The sequence below is a fragment of the Mizuhopecten yessoensis genome, unplaced genomic scaffold (assembly GCF_002113885.1).
Source record: "Mizuhopecten yessoensis strain PY_sf001 unplaced genomic scaffold, ASM211388v2 scaffold10651, whole genome shotgun sequence".
NCBI lineage: Eukaryota > Metazoa > Mollusca > Bivalvia > Pectinida > Pectinidae > Mizuhopecten > Mizuhopecten yessoensis.
This window is the reverse complement of record NW_018408653.1, coordinates 1,559,313-1,583,140: the sequence shown is the minus strand read 5'-3', so window position 1 is coordinate 1,583,140 and position 23,828 is coordinate 1,559,313. Positions and strand designations below refer to the sequence as shown.

The 23,828-nt window shown below is 38.0% G+C and overlaps 2 protein-coding genes across 4 annotated transcripts in view; one reads left to right on the top strand and one right to left on the bottom strand.

The window, feature by feature from the left end:
* Positions 1–555: 555 nt before the first annotated feature.
* LOC110461738 (polynucleotide 5'-hydroxyl-kinase NOL9-like) lies at positions 556–22,436 on the bottom strand. 2 transcript variants are annotated; one of them, XM_021515366.1, is made up of 13 exons: positions 22,327–22,436; positions 16,851–17,386; positions 14,755–15,245; positions 14,205–14,292; positions 13,265–13,362; positions 12,599–12,632; positions 12,090–12,226; positions 11,508–11,656; positions 9,899–9,972; positions 6,090–6,303; positions 5,629–5,698; positions 4,888–5,018; positions 556–2,154 (listed from the first exon to the last, which is right to left on the bottom strand). In XM_021515366.1, the coding sequence occupies exons 2-13, from the start codon at positions 17,366–17,368 to the stop codon at positions 2,059–2,061; spliced, it is 2,100 nt and encodes a 699-aa protein (XP_021371041.1). In that variant the 5' UTR covers positions 17,369–17,386; positions 22,327–22,436; the 3' UTR covers positions 556–2,058. The 2 variants fall into 2 exon arrangements, with proteins under 2 accessions (XP_021371041.1, XP_021371042.1); XM_021515367.1 differs by lacking the exon at positions 22,327–22,436 and adding an exon at positions 18,307–18,425.
* Positions 22,437–22,463: 27 nt separating this feature from the next.
* LOC110461739 (uncharacterized protein DDB_G0284127-like) overlaps positions 22,464–23,828 on the top strand; it is a 10,913-nt gene continuing 9,548 nt past the window's right edge. Inside the window, exon 1 of one of the 2 annotated variants that reach the window (XM_021515370.1) lies at positions 22,464–22,637. The gene's annotated coding sequence lies outside the window, so the exon portion shown is untranslated. Of the gene's footprint in view, positions 22,651–23,828 lie in introns of both variants that reach the window. The other variant, XM_021515369.1, reaches the window with a different exon arrangement.

Here is a 23,828-nt window from a genome sequence, read left to right as displayed (position 1 = left end):
GAGGCCCATGGGCCTTAACGGTCACCTGAGTCTACAGCATTTTTTGTTGTTGTTGAAATATGTACCAATTTGAGTAAAAAATAGTATAATGTTAACTTAACTTTGTCAGGACCATGAGCTGATCATTCCTACAAAGTTTCAGTTCAATCGGCCTAGCAGAACTTGACTTTAAGTTTGAAATGTAAAATGTTAACGGACGACGGACGACGGACGACGACGGACGAAAACGGATAGCAATAGGTCACTTGAGCTAAAGCTCAGGTGACCTAAAAACTGATGCAAATCTAAGTGTTCTAGATGGGCGAAAATTTCATGTGCAAAACGTGGCACCCATCTTAATGTCTGCTGTCTAATACATGCATATGTATGCAAGTTAAATACATGTGTTTAAGTTACCAAGGGTGAAGGACACTTCAGTCCTCAATAATACCATCACCTGCAGAAAAAGTTTGTTAAATTAATTACATGTAAAAATAAAGTGATTTCCAGTAGTGTGTTTTGAAGACACAAGCATGACATAAACAAAATTTCATTGTTGATCAGAAATATATTTATTTCAAAACTAAATAAATTCATTGCAACATGTTGATCATTTTGTAAGCTGTATTAAAAACAATATATGTTGTCTTCTTTTGTGAACAGCTTTTCCCTTATAGCCATGTATCATGTCCCTGTGTCAGCACTGCTATGAACACATGACTCTTATAACCATGTGACGTCCCTGTGTCTGCACTGCTATGAACACATGACTCTTATAACCATTTGACATCCCTGTGTCAGCACTGCTATGAACACATGACTCTTATAACCATGTGATGTCCCTGTGTCAGCACTGCTATGAACGCATGACTCGTATAACCATGTGACGTCCCTGTGTCAGCACTGCTATGAACACATGACTCGTATAACCATGTGACGTCCCTGTGTCAGCACTGCTATGAACACATGGCCCTTATAACCATGTGACATCCCTGTGTCAGCACTGCTATGAACACATTACTCTTATAACCAAGTGACATCCTTGTGTCAGCACTGCTATGAACACATGACCCTTATAACCATGTGACATCCCTGTGTCAGCACTGCTATGAACACATGACTCTTATAACCAAGTGACGTCCTTGTGTCAGCACTGCTATGAACACATGACCCTTATAAACATGTGACGTCCCTGTGTCAGCACTGCTATGAACACATGCCCCTTATAACCATGTGACATCCCTATGTCAGCACTGCTATGAACACATGACCTTTATTATCATATGATGTCACTGTGTCAGCACACTGTGTTTGCAGCTGACCCTTATAATCATGTGTCATGTCCCTGTATCATCTCTGCTTTTTTACAATATCACAATATATCATGTCCCTGTGTCTACACTTCTGTTTACAGCTGATCCGTATCACCATGTATCATGTCCCTGTGTCACCCATGCTTAGCTGACCCTTACTTATCACCATCTATCATGTCAATGTGTCTACACTTGTTTACAGCTGATCCTTATCACCATGTATCATGTCCCTGTGTCACCCATGCTTAGCTGACCCTTACTTATCACCATCTATCAGGTCAATGTGTCTACACTTGTTTACAGCTGATCCTTATCCCCATGTATCATGTCCCTGTGTCACCAATGCTTAGGTGACCCTTACTTATCACCATCTATCATGTCCATGTGTCTACACTTGTTTACAGCTGATCCTTATCCCCATGTATCATGTCCCTGTGTCACCAATGCTTAGCTGGCCCTTACTAATCACAATATATCATGTCCCTGTGTCTACACTTCTGTTTACAGCTGATCCTTATCTCCATGTATCATGTCCCTGTGTCACCAATGCTTAGCTGACCCTTACTTATCACCATCTATCATGTCCATGTGTCTACACTTGTTTACAGCTGATCCTTTTAGCCATGTATCATGTTCCTGTACATGTGTCAGTATTGCTGTTTAAACCTAGAACTTATCACCATGAATCATGTCCCTGTGTCAGCACTGCTTTTTACACCTGTTCCTTATCTTTATGGATCCTTTCAGTTTTTAAGCTGAGTCTTGACTAGGTTTTCCTTGGCATACGTTTTCGCTGCCTCAGTGCACCAGATCCCTTGGTAGTTGCAGTAATATCAACATATGGTACAACTCCTGGGAAAGCCTGTCAAAAACCAAACATGAGACAAACATTAATAATAAACGAGAAATAAGAGTTGAGGTTAAATAAATCTTATCAAGTTCCAAACACAAATATGTTGATAAGATTGTCAAAAGTTTGTTAACCTTACAAGTAAATAAAATGCCCATCTTACCTGTACTGATCACCTGGTTGTATTTATTATGACAGAAGATAGGGGTGCCTAGCTACTTTCTATATCTGACCTCCCTTGAGGGCAAGCTTGAGCAGCAGAAAAGCTGAAGGTCAAGGATAAGATTGCCCTAATACTCAATGAGCATGGCCGCTTAGTATTCCTAGTCAATGCAAGGGGCAAGTGGGATGCACAAATTCAGCTTCTGGGTTTAACTTGTACAAATATAACCTTAAGTCAGGCGATATATTGTCTGGCCACTTGGTCCCTTTGTTGTATGGCAGAAAACGCAGCTGAGAAGCTGGAGGTTAAGATCAACTAGACTTGTGGTCTCGCATTTGTGATGAGACATGGGACAAGAGTTGATGTAGTTATGACTGATTAAACGCTCAATGAGCATGGCCGCTTAGTAAGCTGAGTCAATTAAGGGGCCAGTAAGTTACACAAGTTCAACTTCAGGGTTGTAATCATGTGCTGACCACTAGGTCCCTGAGTTGTATGATCAAATGGGGGATAGAAAAACATGGTACAATACTGGCATAATAGTAGCATTTGCATTTAATTACATGGCGTCAGTGTAATGCAATGTGCCCTGTTACATGGTATTTGACTAAAAGTTTTTCCTAGATCCAACAGTAAAAGCAAGTGGCAAGAAAGAGGATGCAAAAGGCGGAGACTAAGGCACCTGACTCTTCAATGTATAGAGAAGGGTCAGACTTATCAAGACTACCATACATGTAAAGGGCTTGTACGAAATATTTGGAAGGAAGGGGGGGGGGGGATTTGTTTCTGTCGTGGGAGTGCTGTTTGAATAACTTGTCTTGCTAACTGATAGGGCTTATGAGGTGATAGCACACAATTGTTGGTAAGGTACTGAATATAGGGCAGGTTGACCTCATCTGCTGTGCAAACTTAGCTCAATATAAAATACTAAGCTCCAATTACATTTTACAGTTTTTCTCGTACAATATATTTGACCCCGATAAAATAATGTTGTGAATGACCTTGGTGTTGTGGTGAGTGACTCTGATGTGACGTTGTATGTTTGACCTTATAATGAATTATCTTTGATGCAGTTGTGGTGATTATGAGTGACCTTGATGTTGTTGTGGTAAGTGACCTTTGATGTTGTGGGAAGTGCCCTTGATGTTGTTGTGGCAAGTGACCTTGATGTTGTGGTGGGTGACCTTGATGTAGTTGTGGTGAGTGACTTTGATGTAGTTGTGGTGAGTGACCTTGATGTAGTTGTGGTGAGTGACCTTGATGTAGTTGTGATGAGTGACCATGATGTAGTTGTGATGAGTGACCTTGATGTAGTTGTGGTGAGTGATCTAGATGTTGTTGTGGTGAGTGACCTTGATGTAGTTGTGGTGATCATGAGTGACCTTGATGTTGTGGGAAGTGACCTTGATATTGTGGTGAGTGACCTATATGTAGTTGTGGTGAGTGACCTTGATGTAGTTGTGGTGAGTGACCTCGATGTAGTTGTGGTGAGTGACCTTGATGTTGTTGTGGTAAGTGACCATTGATGTTGTGGGAAGTGCCCTTGATGTATTTGTGGTTAGTGACCTTGATGTAGTTGTGATGAGTGACCTTGATGTAGTTGTGATGAGTGACCTAGATGATGTTGTGATGAGTGATCTAGATGTTGTTGTGGTAAGTGACCTTGATGTAGTTGTGGTGATCATGAGTGACCTTGATATTGTGGGAAGTGACCTTGATATTGTGGTGAGTGACCTATATGTAGTTGTGGTGAGTGACCTTGATGCTGTTGTGGTAAGTGACCACTGATGTTGTGGGAAGTGCCCTTGATGTATTTGTGGTTAGTGACCTTGATGTAGTTGTGATGAGTGACCTAGATGATGTTGCGATGAGTGATCTAGATGTTGTTGTGGAAAGTGACCTTGATGGAGTTGTGGTGATCATGAGTGACCTTGATGTTGTGGGAAGTGACCTTGATATTGTGGCGAGTGACCTATATGTAGTTGTGGCGAGTGACCTTGATGTAGTTGTGGGGAGTGACCTTGATGTAGTTGTGGCGAGTGACCTTGATGTAGTTGTGGTGAGTGACCTTGATGTAGTTGTGGCAAGAGACCTTTGATATGAGGATCTATGCATGATTGTAAATGAACTTAATGTTAAGGTGACTGTTGTTATATATGGGACTATGATGTTAAATAAAAGTGACTTTGATGTTATGGTAAGTGATCTTCATGTTGTGGTAAGTGAACTCAATGATGTTATGTAGGTTAACTTCATTTAATGGTAATTGACTCTTATGACATCATGTTGTGGCAAATGACCATGATGTTGAGGTGATTGACCTTGATGTTGTGACGAATGACCTTGATGTTTTAGGAGTAACCTTGATACTGGACCTTAATGTTGAAATGAATTACCTTGATTTTCCGTGAATTATCTTGATGTTGGAAAATGATTTTGACATTAAAATAGACGATTTTGACATTGGAGTGAAAGATTCTGATGTTTGGGTGAATTATCTTGATGTTGTGAGTGACAGTGTTGTAATGGAGAGTGTTCCCCCAAACAAATGTAAGAGGTTTGCTGTGTGTGTTGACACTGACCTTGAGGAAGAGGTCTTCTGTTAGGTTCACATTGCCCCTCATCAGCAGATTGACAGATTTAAGTTTGGAGAGTGGGACAGGACTCACTATATACAAACATTTCTTTTCTTTGTCTATCCCTCGCACGAAACCTGCCGACGAAAGAGGTTATCTCAATAAAACATTTTTATATCGTCATTAAACATTATGAAAAAAATATCATTTGATCCCTTTATTTTCATTATAACAAAAAATTGGTCGGCAGTCATTGACCATAATTATATTACTGTGGCTACTGTGTGTACTATGAATGAAATAATATTGATAGAAAGGTACCACAAAATCTTTCCAGTGATTGATCCAAAGAGCCGAAGTCACTGTTTTATGAAGGAGAATGCCAAGCATCACATTGACAAAAATTACAAGTACAAGAACTGTCTACAGAAACAATGTTTAATGGTAGAAATGAAAATTTGTTCATTTTCCATATGTTTGGGCCCTCACATATCAATTGTTTAACGTAGGTATAAACATATGTATATTTGGATTCCTAGCTGTGGCCTATTCTGTTAGAGATTTCATTTGCAATGATTTATATTATCTAATAAAACATTTCAGTTGAATCATGCGCACAAACTTTGGGACATTTCTGAATACACAGTAATTAAGTATTTATTTTCTGAGATAATGCTAGTGTATGTAGCATCTCGTCATGGACAGTTCTCAACTGCCTGAAGTCCACAGAAATATGCATGACCTTACCATATCCCACACAGTCACAAACGGGTGTCTTCTTCAGCAACCAAGGAGAATCCTCTCCCTCTCTATAACGCTACAAAACAAACAAAACAATCATTAGCAATGTAATACAGACAAAAATATCAATGATTTATCTTGAAGGCAAATTGAGCTGTGAGTTGCTCCTAAACCATGAGTATCAGAAAACAAAACATTCTATGGTATGATTGATCAAGGAATGAAGATTAAGAAATATTAGAAGATCACTCATTCCTTTCATGACATGTTAATACAATTGATCATTTTTAGGTTTTATACCCCCGACTTCTGAAAGCTACTGAACTGACATGTTGCAGCTTACTATAAACTAGGTAAAATAAACAGTAGCCAATTAAGACTGGGATTCAAACCAGCATCATGTTTAAATATCAAAATATTTGACAAAGTACCACAAAAACACCAATTGAACAAGATAAGAAGTTCACCTGATGTTCATCGTCAAGGCAACAGAGTGCTACAACACATGCATTGATGGCCTCTAAGATCTGGGACGATGGAACTGTTGCATGACAAACATGAATGGCGATTGTGGACCAGGAAACCATGCAGGGTTTAGCTGCCATCAATCCTTCCGGTAAGCCCTTCGTGAGGTAACTTAACAGTGCCATGTCCCTGAGGTGTCGGGCTCTGCTGTAATTGCTGCAATGTCAAGTTTTAAGTCATTTTAGAATTTCTTTCCTTTGAAAACACCTAACTTAGTAAAAATGTCTAGGAAAATGACTTATGGCAGTGGTACATTTTGGCTTTTTCCTTAAATAACAATAATTAACATACATGTACATGAATGTATCATGTTTCATGAAATATCAGTCAGTTTTTCATAAATTTTGGTCTGGACAATTGTTTCAAGTTACTTGACATTCGACCACCTACTATGACCTTGACCTAAGAGAAACATTAACAGAGTATGTAAGAAACTCTGGATTCACTCTAAAATGTGAGCTCATTCGAAGTATAATTATAGATATACTAGATGCAGTTCAACATTCATGTCTGTCTTATAATCTCAGAAAAAATATAATTGCTAGAGTGACAAACAATTCTATTTATTAGGGTTATGGACTAGGGGGGACAAACAATTCTATTGATTAGGGTTATGGACAATGGGGGATTAACAATTCTATTGATTAGGGTTATGCACTATGGGGGACAAACAATTCTATTTATCAGGGTTATGGACTATGGGGACAAACAATTGTATTTATTAGGGTAATGGACTATGACGGACAAACAATTCTATTTATTAGGGTAATGGACTAGGAGGGACAAACAATTCTATTTATTATGGTTATGGACTATGGGGGACAAATAATTCTATTTATTAGGGTTATGGACTAAGGGGGACAAACAATTCTATTTTTTAGGGTTATGGCCTAGGGGGGACAAACAATTCTATTGATTAGGGTTATGCACTATGGGGGACAAACAATTCTATTTCTTAGGGTTATGGACTAGGGGGGACAAACAATTCTATTTTTTAGGGTTCTGGACTAGGGGGGACAAACAATTGTATTTATTAGGGTCATGGACTATGGGGGACAAACAATTCTATTTCTTAGGGTTATGGACTAGGGGGGAAAAACCATTCTATTTTTTAGGGTTATGGCCTAGGGGGGACAAACAATTCTATTTATCAGGGTTATGGACTATGGGGACAAACAATTGTATTTATTAGGGTCATGGACTATGGGGGACAAACAATTCGATTTATTAGGGTAATGGACTACGGGGGACAAACAATTCTATTTATTTGGGTTATGGACTATGGGGGACAATCAATTCTATTTATTAGGGTTATGCACTATGTGGGACTAACAATTCTATTTATTAGGATTATGGACTATGAGGGACAAACAATTCAATTTATTAGGGTTATGGACTATGGAAGACAAACAATTGTATTTATTAGGGTCATGGACTATGGGGGACAAACAATTCTATTTATTGGGGTTATGGACTATGGGGGACTAACAATTCTATTTATTAGGGTTATTGACTAGGGGGGACAAACAATTCTATTGATTAGGGTTATGGACTATGGGGTACAAACAATTCTATTTATTAGGGTCATGCACTAGGGGGGACAAACAATTCTATTGATTAGGGTTATGCACTATGGGGGACAAACAATTCTATTTATTATGGTTATGGACTATGGGGGACAAATAATTCTATTTATTAGGGTAATGGACTATGACGGACAAACAATTCTATTTATTAGGTTTATGGACTAGGGGGGACAAACAATTGTATTTATTAGGGTCATGGACTATGGGGGACAAACAATTGTATTTATTAGGGTCATGGACTATGGGGGACAAACAATTGTATTTATTAGGGTCATGGACTATGGGGGACAAACAATTGTATTTATTAGGGTAATGGACTATGGGGACAAACAATTGTATTTATTAGGGTTATGGACAATGGGGGACTAACAATTCTATTTATTAGGATTATGGTCTATGAGGGACAAACAATTCTATTTTTTAGGGTTCTGGACTAGGGGGGACAAACAATTCTATTTATTATGGTTATGGACTATGGGGGACAAACATTTTTATTTATTAGGGTTATGGACAATGGGGGACTAACAATTCTATTTATTAGGGTTATTGACTAGGGGGGACAAACAATTCTATTTATTATGGTTATGGACTAGGGGGGACAAACAATTGTATTTATTAGGGTAATGGACTATGACGGACAAACAATTCTATTTATTAGGTTTATGGACTAGGGGGGACAAACAATTCTATTTATTATGGTTATGGACTAGGGGGGACAAACAATTGTATTTATTAGGGTTATGGACTATGAGGGACAAACAATTCTATTTTTTAGGGTTCTGGACTAGGGGGGACAAACAATTCTATTGATTAGGGTTATGGACAATGGGGGACTAACAATTCTATTTATTAGGATTATGGACTATTTCAACATTCATGTCTGTCTTATAATCTCAGAAAAAATATAATTGCTAGAGTGACAATCAATTCTATTTATTAGGGTTATGGGCTAGGGGGGACAAACAATTCTATTTATTAGGGTTATGGACAATGGGGGATTAACAATTCTATTGATTAGGGTTATGGACTATGGGGGACAAACATTTTTATTTATTAGGGTTATGGACTATGGGGGACAAACAATTGTATTTATTAGGGTTATGGACTATTGGGGACAAACAATTCTATTTATTAGGGTTATGAACTATGGGGACAAACAATTCTATTTATTAGGGTTATGAACTATGGGGACAAACAATTCTATTTATTAGGGTTATGAACTATGGGGACAAACAATTCTATTTATTAGGGTTATGAACTATGGGGACAAACAATTCTATTTATTAGGGTTATTGACTATGGAAGACAAACAATTCTATTTATTAGGGTTATGGACAAGGGGGGATTAACAATTCTATTGATTAGGGTTATGGACTATGGGGGACAAACAATTCTATTTATTAGGGGTATGGACTAGGGGGGACAAACAATTCTATTTATTAGGGTTATTGACTAGGGGGGACAAACAATTCTATTTATTAGGGTTATTGACTAGGGGGGACAAACAATTCTATTTATTAGGGTTATGAACTATGGGGACAAACAATTCTATTTATTAGGGTTATTGACTATGGAAGACAAACAATTCTATTTATTAGGGTTATGAACTATGGGGACAAACAATTCTATTTATTAGGGTTATGGACAAGGGGGGATTAACAATTCTATTGATTAGGGTTATGCACTATGGGGGACAAACAATTCTATTTATTATGGTTATGGACTATGGGGGACAAATAATTCTATTTATTAGGGTAATGGACTATGGGGACAAACAATTGTATTTATTAGGGTTATGGACTATTGGGGACAAACAATTCTATTTATTAGGGTTATGAACTATGGGGACAAACAATTCTATTTATTAGGGTTATGAACTATGGGGACAAACAATTCTATTTATTAGGGTTATGGACTATGTGGGACTAACAATTCTATTAATTAGGGTTATGGACTATGTGGTAACCTTGGCCATCAGAGGAATTCTCATACTTGACCTTTGTACAAAATTTGATTAAAATCTACTAAATAAATGAAGACACTTGATTGGAGACACTGACTTGGTTGATAATATTCTATAATTAATAACAGTGACATTGGCCTTGATTTAAGCACCATGGATTTCAAACTCATATGGTGACCAGGCTGAATGGTACGATATTTACCCTGACTTTGTGTCCACCACAGAATTAATGATAAGCACACTGTGATCCTTCTGAGGAATATTCTTCTGTTGCTCCTGTAGTAAATAGAAAGCATATGAATGTAAATAGACGGTGTATTTGAGTAAGTTGAAACAGGCTGGATCAACTTGTACCAAGTAATAAAATATACAACCTTTAATTGAGCGAGATCAAGGCAAACTCAGTGAACTAAATAGAGTATTAAAATGCTTCCCCTTGGGCCCCTTCAATGTGAAATAGGGGGGCCTGCTGCCGAATGCAGCAACCGAGGAACGAAGCGATGAGGCAGGGGATGGTGTGGGACGGGGCAGGCAGCAGCCCTCTATTGCAAGGGGGGTATGGGGGTCTCCCCCAGAAAAATTTTGATATCTGAGTGGCTGTAGGTGCATTCTAGTGTAATTTTTACATTTTGAACATGAGATCAATCACAGGGAAAAAAAAGATATTTTTATACATTTTTGTGTCTAGATCTTAATTTCTATATAATGATGGACCCAGCTATACTATGCTGAATTCTATCACCTGCTTCGGTTTCAGATTTGTTGGTAACCTCTCTCTCATCCCTGTCTAAATGGTGGCGGTTTGCCGTGAAACTTAACTCAAACAGCGTTCTTTTCCTGTTCATTTAGAAGCTGTACATGTACATTCACCTCAGACCTCGTGTAGGTCCAGTACGAGGTCGCCGCATGTGCGAGAATGTTTACTTTAAGAGCCCCATTTTGATTGGTGTAGCTTTAACAAGAGGCCCAATGGGCCTGCATCGCTCACCTGGTATTAATTTCACACTTGTAATCTTAAAAGTGGACTAAAATACAGCAACAGGCAGAATATCAGTGTTTGATTCATAAGAGCCTGTTAAAAGATTTAAACATATGATGCCTGTGACCTTGAAGGTCGAACAAGGACATTAGGTTGAAAGTGGGTCAAGAACATTTATTTGAGCAAACTTGGTAGCCCTTCATCCCAGCATGCTACAGGCCCAATATCAGTACCCTGGGCCTTTTGGTTTTTGAGAAGAAGTTGTTTGAAGATTCTAAGACATATGACCCCAGTGACCTTGAAAATTGGTCAAGGTCATTCATTTGAACAAACTTGGTAGCCCTTCATCCCAGCATGCTACAGGCCCAATATCAGTACCCTGGGCCTCTTGGTTATTGAGGAGAAGTTGTTTAAAGATTTTAACATATTTGACTCCCGTGACCTTGAAAACTGATGAAGGTCATTTATTTGAACAAACTTGGTAGCCCTTCATCCAAGCATGCTTCTGGCCAAATATCATCACCCTAGGCCTTTTGGTTACTGAGAAGAGGTTGTGTAAAGTAAAAAGTTGACGCCCGCCGGACGCCGCACCATGCCATAAGCTCACTTGGCCCTTCGGGTTTCAAAAGATGTTTCGGTCTCTTGCACAAGATGGCCGACTTTGTTATCGTACAACGATTGAACTGCAAAAGAAATAAATGAACGCAAAGGATTGTCTGAAAGGGGGGATTTATCAAAGAGTTGCGGCATTAGGCCCACACGGGGTTATTTACATTTTTGCGGGAATTCTGCGATCCCGCGCCCTAGAAGCAACACTGTATCATGTACTCACCTTGCATTGACTGGACCAGCTGTCAGATTGGGCTACGTTTGTGGGGGTCAACATGGGAAGGTTTCCGTCCGCATGTTTGGAATCTATCTGTATCACAAGGTCAGGCTGAACGATTCTCAGAGTATCAATCAGTAATAGTAGACCAAGACCTGCAGTAAAATAATAACTCATAACTGACTCTCTTAATCAGTAATAGTAGACCAAGACCTGCAGTAAAATAATAACTCGTAACTGACTCTCTTAATCAGTAATAGTAGACCAAGACCTGCAGTATAATAATAACTCGTAACTGGGAATCTCTTAATTGACCACTGTGTTTGAACTTGACTTAACAGGAAAGCAAACCAAGGCCTAAAGTGAAGGACATCTAGTCAAAGGCCAGCAGTAATTTAGTAACACATCAAACGTGACTCCATCAGTGAAGCAGATGAAGGCTTGAAGTGAAATATACACGGACTGATCCACCATAACTCACTTTACTCAGTAAAGTAGACAAAGGCCAGCAGTAATTTAGTAACACATCAAACGCGACTCAACCAAGCAAAGACCAGTTAACACAAAATCTTTTTTACAGTAACTTACCTGATATCCAGCCCATTGTGTTGACCACTAGAGGTGGACGTGGCTTCATCTGAGTGTAGCCATGGAAACACTGTCTTATACAGTTAAGGTATAAATGTGGGTTTCCATTTGGGGACACGTTTCCATTAAAGCACCAACTGTTTAAAACAAGTTCCAAATGTAAGAGGGAACGTAAGGAAGACCTTCTTGACAGGACAGAGCTTTAAAACAAGTTCCAAATGTAAGAGGGAATGTAAGGAAAGCCTTCCAGACAGGACAGAGCTTACAAACTTTTCATAGCATTAAAATACTACAAACATTAACTTGGGGTCATAAAAAAACATTTAAAACTAATTTTGGCAACTTTTTTCTTTAGATTTGTAACAAACCATGACATATCGGCCAATCAGAATCAATGGTAGCCATCTTGGATTTTTTTACTATGTTAAAACCTAATAACAGTTACAGTTAAAAAAAGTTTATAGTGTACTTCATATTTAGTTTAACTTAGTAGATGTACTAAATCTTACACTGCTGGTTCTTTCTGGTGACTAAACGGCGGCCCTACAAAGACAAACAATTCAGTAAGTCATTAATGTACAAAACAACATCACTTTATCTGCTTTGGAATTACCAGTAAAAATTACACTCTTCAGAAAAAAAATGCAAAACACTGTTGTACTAATGAAGAATTTAGACTGCATTGGAATTTGCAAATGGCCGGTTCAGCAAATTAACGTTAGAAGTGCTACATGCTTTCTAACACACAAAATTTCTATATGATTGTAACTACAGTATAAAAAAAACAATTTCAACAATTAAGAGTGAATTTACACACAAATGCTTAAACAAAACTTCAATACATCATTATACTGTATACAGAACCATGCATCAGCCATACATTCAGCCATATCTGACAAACTGTAATCAGCCATACATTCAGCCATATCTGACAAACTGTAATCAGCCATACATTCAGCCATATCTGACAAACTGTAATCAGCCATACATTCAGCCATATCTGTCAAACTGAAATCAGCCATACATTCAGCCATATCTGACAAACTGCAACACCATGCACAAATAAGTATACTTTGAAGAGGATAATAAACAAAACTTACAAAGTGGTTCCATTTTATGGACATTTATATAGTCATTTGTGTTATGGGGCGCAGTGAGGTAATATAAGGACATACCTAATGCTGGGTTAGTGATAGTATGTAGAGACAAACTTCCAGGGGGAGTGAACTCTGTCTGTCCAGGATCACAGTCTAAATAGCACACTTTGTCCAGGCTGCAAAACAAAGATCAGCTTACATCAATATTGCTTATATCTACCCCATTTTACCAGTGAGCTGATGCATGGCAATAAGCCCCCCTTTGTTAAACACATTGTACAGATTAAGGATAGGTATACAACAGGTATCTGGAGATCAGCACATTCTGCATTAAGGGATGATAGCTTCAAGAATAATACTTGTACTGCAATGTGTATCATCCTGAAGGCACAGGGACACCCTCCAATTAAATAACTCTAAATTGCTTGGCAATAGGAAATGCTATATCAAATCTATTCAAAATCTCTTTAGTTATTCTGGACAAGTCTTAAAGGAAAACGATCAGACACACCATCCTATCATAATAGGCCAGGCGAGCAAACAATCTGTTGTCATATTTATGATATACATGCTGGACCATCAAACGACCATCTGCATTATAACATTTTGAGATATATTTTTTCATGGACTCACAATGCATACATGTACTGTCAGATTAAAGAATATGAGATCTGTTTATCCAGAAATCTGACACTCATTGGACATATTTACAAAATTATTCATGTACATGTTAATTTAAATTGATGCTTACAGCAACATTGTTGGTCAAAGTTTCATACAAATCATGTGATAACTTATGACAATTTACAACACTTGAATCTGCAAGCAGACACTTATCAGGTATATTTCTATAAAGCTTTGTGAAGGGCTATTTTTCAAAGTGTACAAATCACAACAACTTCTGTAAAATGTTCAAAAAGAAATGAAAGTATCCCATGAAAACGTTAAATGTCTTATCTGGGAATCAAGTGTCTGGTCTTAAAGTTTCTCTGTACACACATTCAAGGTAACAACTTACACATTTAATGTTGAGTTGAGTAAGAACTGAGTAAGAGTCGACTTTCCCTGACCTTTCCCACCACACGTGATCAATATAGAAGCAGGGTCTGTAACGAAGGGGATAAACATCAAAATAGAGGAACAATATCTCTAACATGTAAACATCAAAATAGAGAAACAATATCTCTAACATGTTAAGAGAAATTAACGTTATGATTAATCCTTTGTAAAAAATAATTGCAATGTTTTAAGTCAATTTAAAGTAAAGTGCCATTTTTCATTTTATTTTTCTTTCATAACCAAAGATGAAAACTCAAATTTCTCTTCCAGCAACATAGTATAGGAAGTGCTGTAGGAATTGAAAGTAAACAGTTTTCTGCTCATGTTATATTTACACAGAATTTAATCATAGTAATTACTTGAAGAAATAACTAATTCAGCGGTAATAGCATATTAATACTGGAATTTAGGCCAAATAAAACAAAACTGTTTCCCATTTTTGGAATGATTCCAGTTTTAAATCTCTTTAGAGTAGATTTGACCTTCGATGTCAGTTACAATTAACCTACCTTTAGATAGCTGTTCCTTCCATTTGTCAAGAACAAAGTAGTGGTCGTTACTGAGATGTAGTTGTGGTAACCGCTTACTCTGGTTGGATTCCACAGAGAACCTCCCGAGGGGACCATCCTTAATCCCACAAAAAAGTTGTTTGAAGGTGTTGAGCGTGGTAACATAGTCTATGTGAGGTGCATCCAGTCTACCTAGTTTTATTACAGCCACATCGGAGCATGGCAGACAATCTGCAACGTCCTGCTCAAGTCGATTCTCTGAGTAAACAGAACGTACACAGTCAGAATTTGTTTCTACGCTTAGACATTTGATTTTTAACAGACTGTTGCTCACTGCCGAGAAAAGTTCGACGGGTTGCTTGCTGGGGTCACAGTGATAGCCAAACACCTCAGCGGAGCCACACAACACTGACATAGTACAGAAACCAGACAGGGACACTTCCTGTCCGCTCTCTAGTATCAACAGCCGTCCGCCTTCCACATCAACCAACCTGTAAAACATCAATGGTGAGATCTGAATCCCGCTTGTGCAGGCTACAACCATTTTACGACCAATGGATCAAATAAACCGGCAAAGTGTTAGTGATCCCAAGCAATCAATAACACCTACTCCATATATATGATTCAGAAATAATGTATTCAAAATATTTTGGGTCTCCTGCAATTGTTTGCACAATTAGAGATGGGGACAGCATCAACATAAACAGTGAGGTCATCAACTTGAAACGAAAGAAAGTGTATTTATAGAGATGATTATTATCAAGGTAATTTCACCTTAATTTATATAAGAGCAGATTGCATATTCAATTCAAAGAAAGGGTAGAACGGTACCCATTATTGCTCCCTTTGCAAATATTCAATACAAAACCAAGAACTACAAACTGTAAACAGAATTGAATGAAAAGAATACCATCAACTTAGGATATATTGTCACAGCTGCCATTACATACATGCAGAACTCTTTTGTGAGATTATAACCTGTGCATTCTACCTTGACTTATTCAAAATATTATAATTTTAACACTCGTCAGCTGTAAGTTGATAATAAGTTGTCTTGTTTCAGTGCAACCTGTACATGTTCCTTTTCCAAGTTAAGACAAATTCTATATATAGACAACAAGTATCATGATAATGACCAAAGACATGAAAACAATGTCTAAATTAATATGATTTCTTTACTATACTCTATTGGGAAAATGTACCCTTGTGCTAAGAATCAATTGACTAATAATTCATGTTGCTGGGCTTAACGATTGGTTAAAGTTGATTCTGCCTAATGACTAGAGGACAGTTAACTACTGCCAAATAAACGATTCATCTCTCACAAAGTTGATTCTGCCTAAGGACTAGAGGACATCAACTACTGCCAAATAAACGATTCATCTCTCACAAAGTTGATTCTGCCTAAGGACTAGAGGACATCAACTACTGCCAAATAAACGATTCGTCTCTCACAAAGTTGATTCTGCCTAAGGGCTAGAGGACAGTTAACTACTGCCAAATATACGATTCGTCTCTCACAAAGTTGATTCTGCCTAAGGACTAGAGGACATCGAATTACTGCCAAATAAACGATTCGTCTCTAACAAAGTTGATTCTGCCTAAGGACTAGAGGACATCAAATTACTGCCAAATATACGATTAGTCTCTCACAAAGTTGATTCTGCCTAAGGGCTAGAGGACAGTTAACTACTGCCAAATATACGATTCGTCTCTCACAAAGATGATTCTGCCTAAGGACTAGAGGACATCAAACTACTGCCAAATAAACGATTAGTCTCTCACAAAGTTGATTCTGCCTAAGGACTATAGGACATCAACTACTGCCAAATAAACGATTCGTCTCTCACAAAGTTGAGGTTGGTAGCATAGTTACGTTAATAATGTTTTTGTTTTTTTTAAGTTTTACAAAATTTTATTTATAAACAACGATTTTCAGTCTTTAACAGTGGCCGACTTAAAATTTGTCAAAAAATAAAAAAAGAATAGTGTATAATTTGCACTAAAAACTAGGGTAGAAGGGAAACATTTTTAGGGTAGAAGGGAAACATTTTTCTTGGCCTTTGATTAGCCAAGAAAGAATTATCCATATGTACCTCTCCGATTGAAATTCTACAAATGTATTTTCTGTTCTGGAATCTGCTGTGTCATAGTCTGTCTGTGAATTGCTAACATCTTCCTCAGAAATCTGATAAGTTTCTTCCTCCGACTCTGGTGACTCAACCTTTGACAGCAGTGATTCCACATTTAAACCCTGTGACCTGTGGGAGCTGGTGCTCGAATCCGATGACTTTGGTGAGCTGACACCTAACTCCTGTGTCTTTGGTGAGCCTACATTTGATACCTGTGGCTGTGACCAAACATCAGATATCTGTAATTTCTCTGTCGACTTAATTAACTTGGTTTTTGATTTTTTCACTTTTTTGTTTTTTCCATGGGCGTTGGTTTCTGTGTTAGTCACTTCTTCCTGTAGACGCTTCTCAGTACCGCTCCTCCTTGATTTGCCATCTCGTGCACGACCATCTTCAACCATTTCAATCACCTCAACATCAGGTTCTTTTGAAGATGCTGTCTGCTTTATTTTCTTTGATCGAGATCTTGTGTATTTATCCATGTCTCTTCATTTAAACAACTGTTTTGGAAGAAAATTACTTTTTTAGAATACAATCCAAGATAATCCATTAGAAGATTCTGAGCAGTTTTATTTTTCCTTATACAACATGTACACATAAAATACCTAGAAATGTACTTGAAAAAATGTTAAAATAAATTAAATGCTCATCTTTTTCAATACTGGTTCATGCATTTTTTTTTTAACATTATTGTATTTTCCATAATTATAATTAGTGCACATTGCAATTTTTTGGAAAGAATTGATATAATGTAGAAACACCTCCCAAACCTGACCAGGCCTAAAAATTTCATTCAGCTGTCTCCATTGAATCACAAATTATGGACCAGACAATGAACGTGACCTTTGACCATGAATGTTACCTGTCCTGGGTGTATGATCCAATATTTGTACGCAACGCACCATCTTTCCATCCTACAATACCTAACATTTCGTGGCGCTAGTGAGTCAGAAGCTTAAGTTATGTCCTTGACAATGATGTTGGTTTTTGATATCATCAGTGTAACTTTGACATTGGGTGCCATCATACAAAGCCCTAATGTAAAACCAGACAAACGACCTTGCCAGTTACACAGAATGCAAAATCAGCAACATTAGGGCAAAATATGAACAAAGGAAAGATTTACAGGTGTAGCGTAAAGGGACTGGGTCGATCGTCGACGACCAGGTAGCTCAATTGGTAGAGCGTCCCTCTAGAGTTTGTAGGGTCCTGGATTCGAACCCCGGTCTGGCTGTTACATTTTCTTTTTCTCCTGTTACAGTGGTGCCTGTGACCAACCCTTGTTTCAAACATTTAGTGCATGCTTGGCAAGGGGATACCCGAACCTGGGTTGTAAATAAGTTGTGTCTTCAGGGGTGAAAGACTTAGAAACAAGGAGGGAGGAATGTAGCGGAACTGGACTGGGTTGATTGTTAACTACCAGGTAACTCAATTGGTAGTGTGTCCGTCTAGAGTTGGGAAGGACTCCCAGGTCCGAACCCTGAACTGGTCGTGCAATTTTGTCCTCGCCTGTTACACAGGGATACCCTTGAAAAAGTAGAAGGAGAATATGACCATGTATTTGGGAAGGGTAAGAGTATTCTGCTTTAATATTAATCACCACTGCCATGTAAATCTAGCACAAATCTAAGTATACTATCAAGTCCTCAAAGGATCAATCGGGGTAATAACAACAAAACCACATGGCATACTAGTGATCATGATGAAAATCATTGAAAAATCTCAAAGCAAACCAGAGGGCCTGTATCACTCACCTGGATATCTAAGCAATCATGGCAAAATATTCTCCAAATGAGATCCATGCGCCAATCCTTGTAGCATATATGTATTTTATTTTTTTATACCCAGCAATTTTATGTATGGTTATGGGGTGGGGATCTCAACTGTTTCCAAGCTGTGACTCAGAAACTAGGTCCCTAGGGTTGTGGCCAGACCCCAGGGTCAATTCTAATATTATGACTGCATTTGTCTCTTTTTGTCCAGCATTTGTACACTTTATATATAGTTTTGGGTTGGGGATCTCAACCGTTTCAAAGTTATGACCCAGGGGTAATGTCTGCAAGGGTGGGGCAGACCCTGGGGTCAATTCTAATATCATGACTGCATTCGTCTCTTTATGCCCAACAATTGTATATATAGTTTTGGGGTAGGGATCTTAACCGTTTCAGAGTTATGACCCAGGGGTTAAGTCTCCAAGGGTGGGGCCAGACCCTAGGGCCATCCTGGAAGCAAATGTGCATTCCTCTCTTTATACTCAGCAATTGTATATATGGTTATATGGTGGGGATCTCAACCATTTCCAAGTAATATATTTTTTTTGGCCCCACCCCTTAGCCCGGGGGCTCAGCCCCACCATTTGTACAATTTTGAATCCCTGCCTCCCATGAATGCTTCCGACCAAATATGATCAATATCCATGGTATAGTTCTACGGAAGAAGTCGTTTATAGCAATATAGCCAAATTGACCCCTTTTGGCCCAGCCCCAAGTCCCCTGGGGGGTCAGCCCCACCATTTGTACAATTTTGAATCCCCACCACCTAGGGATGCTTCCAGTCAAATATGGTTGATATCTTTCTCTTAGTTCCAGAGAAGAAGTCGCTTAAAGTAATAAAGCTAAATAACCCTTTTTGGCCCCGCCCCTCAGCCGCCCGGGGTCAGCCACACCATTTGTACAATTTTGAATCCCTGCCTCCCAAGAATGTTTCTGATTAAATATGATTCATATCCAGTGCATATTTCTACATAAGAAGTCGTTTGTAGCAATATAGCCAAAATGCCCCCTTTTGGCCCCACCCCTCAGCCCCCTGGGGGGTCAGCCCAACCATTTGTACAATTTTGAATCCACACCACCTAGGGATGCTTCCAGTCAAATATGGTTTATATCCATCTCTTAGTTCCAGAGGAGATGTCGCTTAAAGCAATATAGCCAAATCGCCCCCTTTTTGCCCCGCCCCTCAGCCCCTTGGGCGTCATCCCCTGGGGCGTCAGCCCCACCATTTATACATTTTTGAATCCCCACCATCTAGGGATGCTTCCAGTCATATTTAGTTAAATTCCAATCAGTGGTTAAGAAGAAGAAGTCGTTTAAAGAAATTGTTGACGGACGGACGACGGGCAGACAGCACGGTATGGCATAAGCTCACCTTGGTCCTTTGGACCCTGTGAGCTAAAAAGTATCATTGGTTCAGCCAATATCAGCAGGTCCAGTACACTCTGCCGATTGAGCTATATACATGTAGCTATAAAGACCTATATAGTTTTGTTCACCTATAAATTATAGCTGTATTTAGCTATATTTTCTCAGATTTCAATTTTCATTAAATTAAAGCAAAGTCGCATAAAACAATAAGGTTAACGGTAATGTTGACTACAAAAAGCATACAATTAGATGTTTATTTTCATTTTTCATAAATGAAAAATTTCCAATTTTTTACCATCATTAGATACAATCTTCTTTTAAAAGTGACTGTTTCGTTTTCCCTAAAAAAGAATATCACTTGAAAATAGGACCCTTTTCGTTTAAACGGTCAAACCAGTCTGACCACTGTTGTTCGTTTATTAAATACGGACGGACCTAGTAATCTGATGCTGCTTTCAGGCGAGCCTTGACAAAGCTTGCAAGGCCTGCATAAATATTTGCAGGTCCGCCAGGATTTTTACCCGAAATTGTTATATTTATAAACGCGGTCAAACCGGTTGTTCCCCATAAACGAACAGGCCCTAGCTAAAAAGACCTATTTCAGATAGGTCAATATTATAGCTATTATAGGTCTTTACAGCTATCACAATTGATACACTACCCAAATTAGTATACGGCCAGAAAATGGTTTGAATAGTACTTTAAAATTAAATTTGAGCATTTTCCTTTGACAGTATAACGAAAGAGATATTATCAGCATTTCCACTGAATAGTTTTGTTTTCAGTAACTTTTTAAGAGTACACGATGACTTCAAAGTAAACATATCAGAAAACCAGTAAAAAAGACCTACGTTGACAAAATTTTGGAGGATTATGAAGGGGTTGCCATATAAATGACTTGCCAGACTCTGTGAAATCAACAGTTAGACTTTTCGCAGATGACTGCCTACTCTATCGAGAAATAATCTCAAACAAGGACCACGAAACACTTCATGACGACCTTAAACAGCTCGAAACTTGGGCTGCAAACTGGGGGATGAAATTTAATGCCAAAAAATGTTACATTCTTTGTATTAAGAAGAAAAAGCAAAACACATACCAACTTAATGGACACAACTTAGAACACGTACAGACAAGCCCATACCTAGGATTACAACTATCAGGGGATATGAAGTGGAAAGAACATATAGCAAGTACCACGAAAAAGGCCAGTTCTACCTTAGGCTTCCTACGACGCAATCTACAACACTGCCCCAGAGAATGTAGAAAGACAGCTTACATTGCTCTTGTCAGATCCATCTTAGAATATTGAGCAATAATCTGGGACCCGTTCATAAAGGCGAACTTTAACAAATCGGAACGCATCCAACGGAGAGGGGTATGTTTCATCAAGAAGGATTACAGAACAAGGGAAGAGGGATTCATGACCAAACTACTCAAAGAGCTACAACTTCCACCACCAGCACCAAGACGAAAACAACAGAGACTAACATTCTATTATAAAATAGTAGAGGAGCAATTTCCATCAATGCCTAGCAAAGACTTTATTAACTTCCAATGTGAAAAAAGGAAAACATGACAGCGTATATTCAAGGACTGGGAGACATCAAGACCAATTCCAAATTCAATCAGGAACAATAACAGAGCAGTCATAATACCCAACAGAATTTACACGGAACAATACAGAAACTCATTCTTTGTGCAAACAGCCACAGATTGGATCGAACCACCTGGACGGAATAGAGGCATTTAAAGCATCAATCCCACCAAATGGGATTAAACGAAGCTAAGTATTGCATGCGTATACTCAATTACCCCCTCTGCATTAAAGCCATTTTGGTATCTGTGGAGCATAACAATATACATGTATATAGATAGATAGATTAGATAGCGAGTTTAGCGTTCTATTTTCAAAAAAAAAATACTTAAAATTAAAACTTTTTCTGAAATGAACCACGATATGAAGTCTTTGTCAAGAATCAAGAAACATGACGGCTCAATCAGCAGAGTGTATCAGCGTGATACTGGACCTGATCAGTGTTAGCATATGTGTATTTCAGACATTTGTAACGAACCCCTTGGTTCAGCAGAGTCATATACATTATATGCATCTGGGTATATTGTATTTGTCTTTGGCGTATATATTACAGATAGGCGCAAACAACATTGCAAACAAGGCTTTCCTGAAGTCCAGATTAAAATTGGGAAATCGTTAAATGTTGGGTGTCTTACTTCGTTATCGAGATATATAAAACATTTCCAAATAAACCTTCTGAACATGTAACTCGATTTTCATTCACCTGTGCGATGACAATGATTTGATGATGGTCAACGAGGTGGTGGGGATGAAAAAGTTGATGAAATTGAGCAGACCATGCTGGGTTTCTGAAGATCACTGGGTCCTTATCACTTAAACGTTTAGAGGCGTGCAAAATATAAAGCGTTTAAATGACATAGAACCTTCGTCTGTCCATGGACGATCGGTGTTGACATTGTAAAAATGTTAAAATAATATTGTTGCTAACTCACACATCATTTTTTATAAAAGGAACGTAACAGTGTGTATTTGTAATAAACATGTACACAAATGTTGCCGTCCATAGATCGAAAAGTATGTGCGAACTGTAAGTATTCATACCAAAACTCAACCAAAGCAGGAAACATGATAACACATGTACATNCTATTATTATTATTATTATTATGACGTACCGGTGCAGTGATCAGCCCCCCCTTGCACAAACCCTTTTGCAATGAAATTGAAGTTAGCCAAATTCGGTACAGCATGAACAATAGACATACACATGGAGCAGGCAATTTTTTATATACCACGGCTCATCATTGTCTGTTTAACAAAACAGCAAAAATCATGTGACTGTCTGTACATTTCCACCTTATTTGACAGTCAGTAGAGACATCATGTACAGTAGTTATACGAAGTGTGCATATAAATAGATGGGCACCGACACTGGTCACGTATTGGCATTGTTAAAAAAAAAATATAACATGATTTGATAAGTTGTAATTGCAGAGCATTAAGTGATTGCAAACTTTCTCTATTTCACATTCTTCATCTTCATAATTTTTCCTTCCTCCGTCGATACCGACAATTACGGAAGTCGGTCTTGTGCTGTAGTAGTTAATTATTATGTAAAGTGATTTTTGTTATTTGATATGGCCTAAAGGATAAAAACAGGTTAAAAGCAGTGAGTGAATGTTAGGTATAAATCTTAAGGGCTAAAAAACTGGGTCTAGAAATTTTAAAAGGGCTAGCAGCCACATAATTTAAATACTGTATTGATTTCGCAGATTTTTTTTTACTATGCATGTCAATTCGTTTTACATAAATTAATTATATAGGTACTGTACAGTACTGAATATATTTTTATGACAGAAACGTAAACTAATTAAAAATATATATGAAGTACAAGTATATAGACACATATATATATAGATCGATTGAACAATCTTACCATAAAAATCTGGTCAGACTCACTGCAAACTGGTCACTTGAGATTGAACAGATATCAAAGTGGCCCAAGGGTATATACATATACTGAGTGAACAAGTGGTCACTTGTGATTGCAGTATACACACATATAATTGTGACTGTTGAAACAATTTATACAAGGAATGATGTGTATTATTTGTCAGGTTGTATATAATTTTAGATGATATTTATCATGGTTTTAGATTAGATTATTTTATTAACCTCGAGTCAACTGACTCATGGGTATAATACATATATTACAAGATAAGTACAACATGTTATGCAATACAATACAGAATAACATATGGACATAT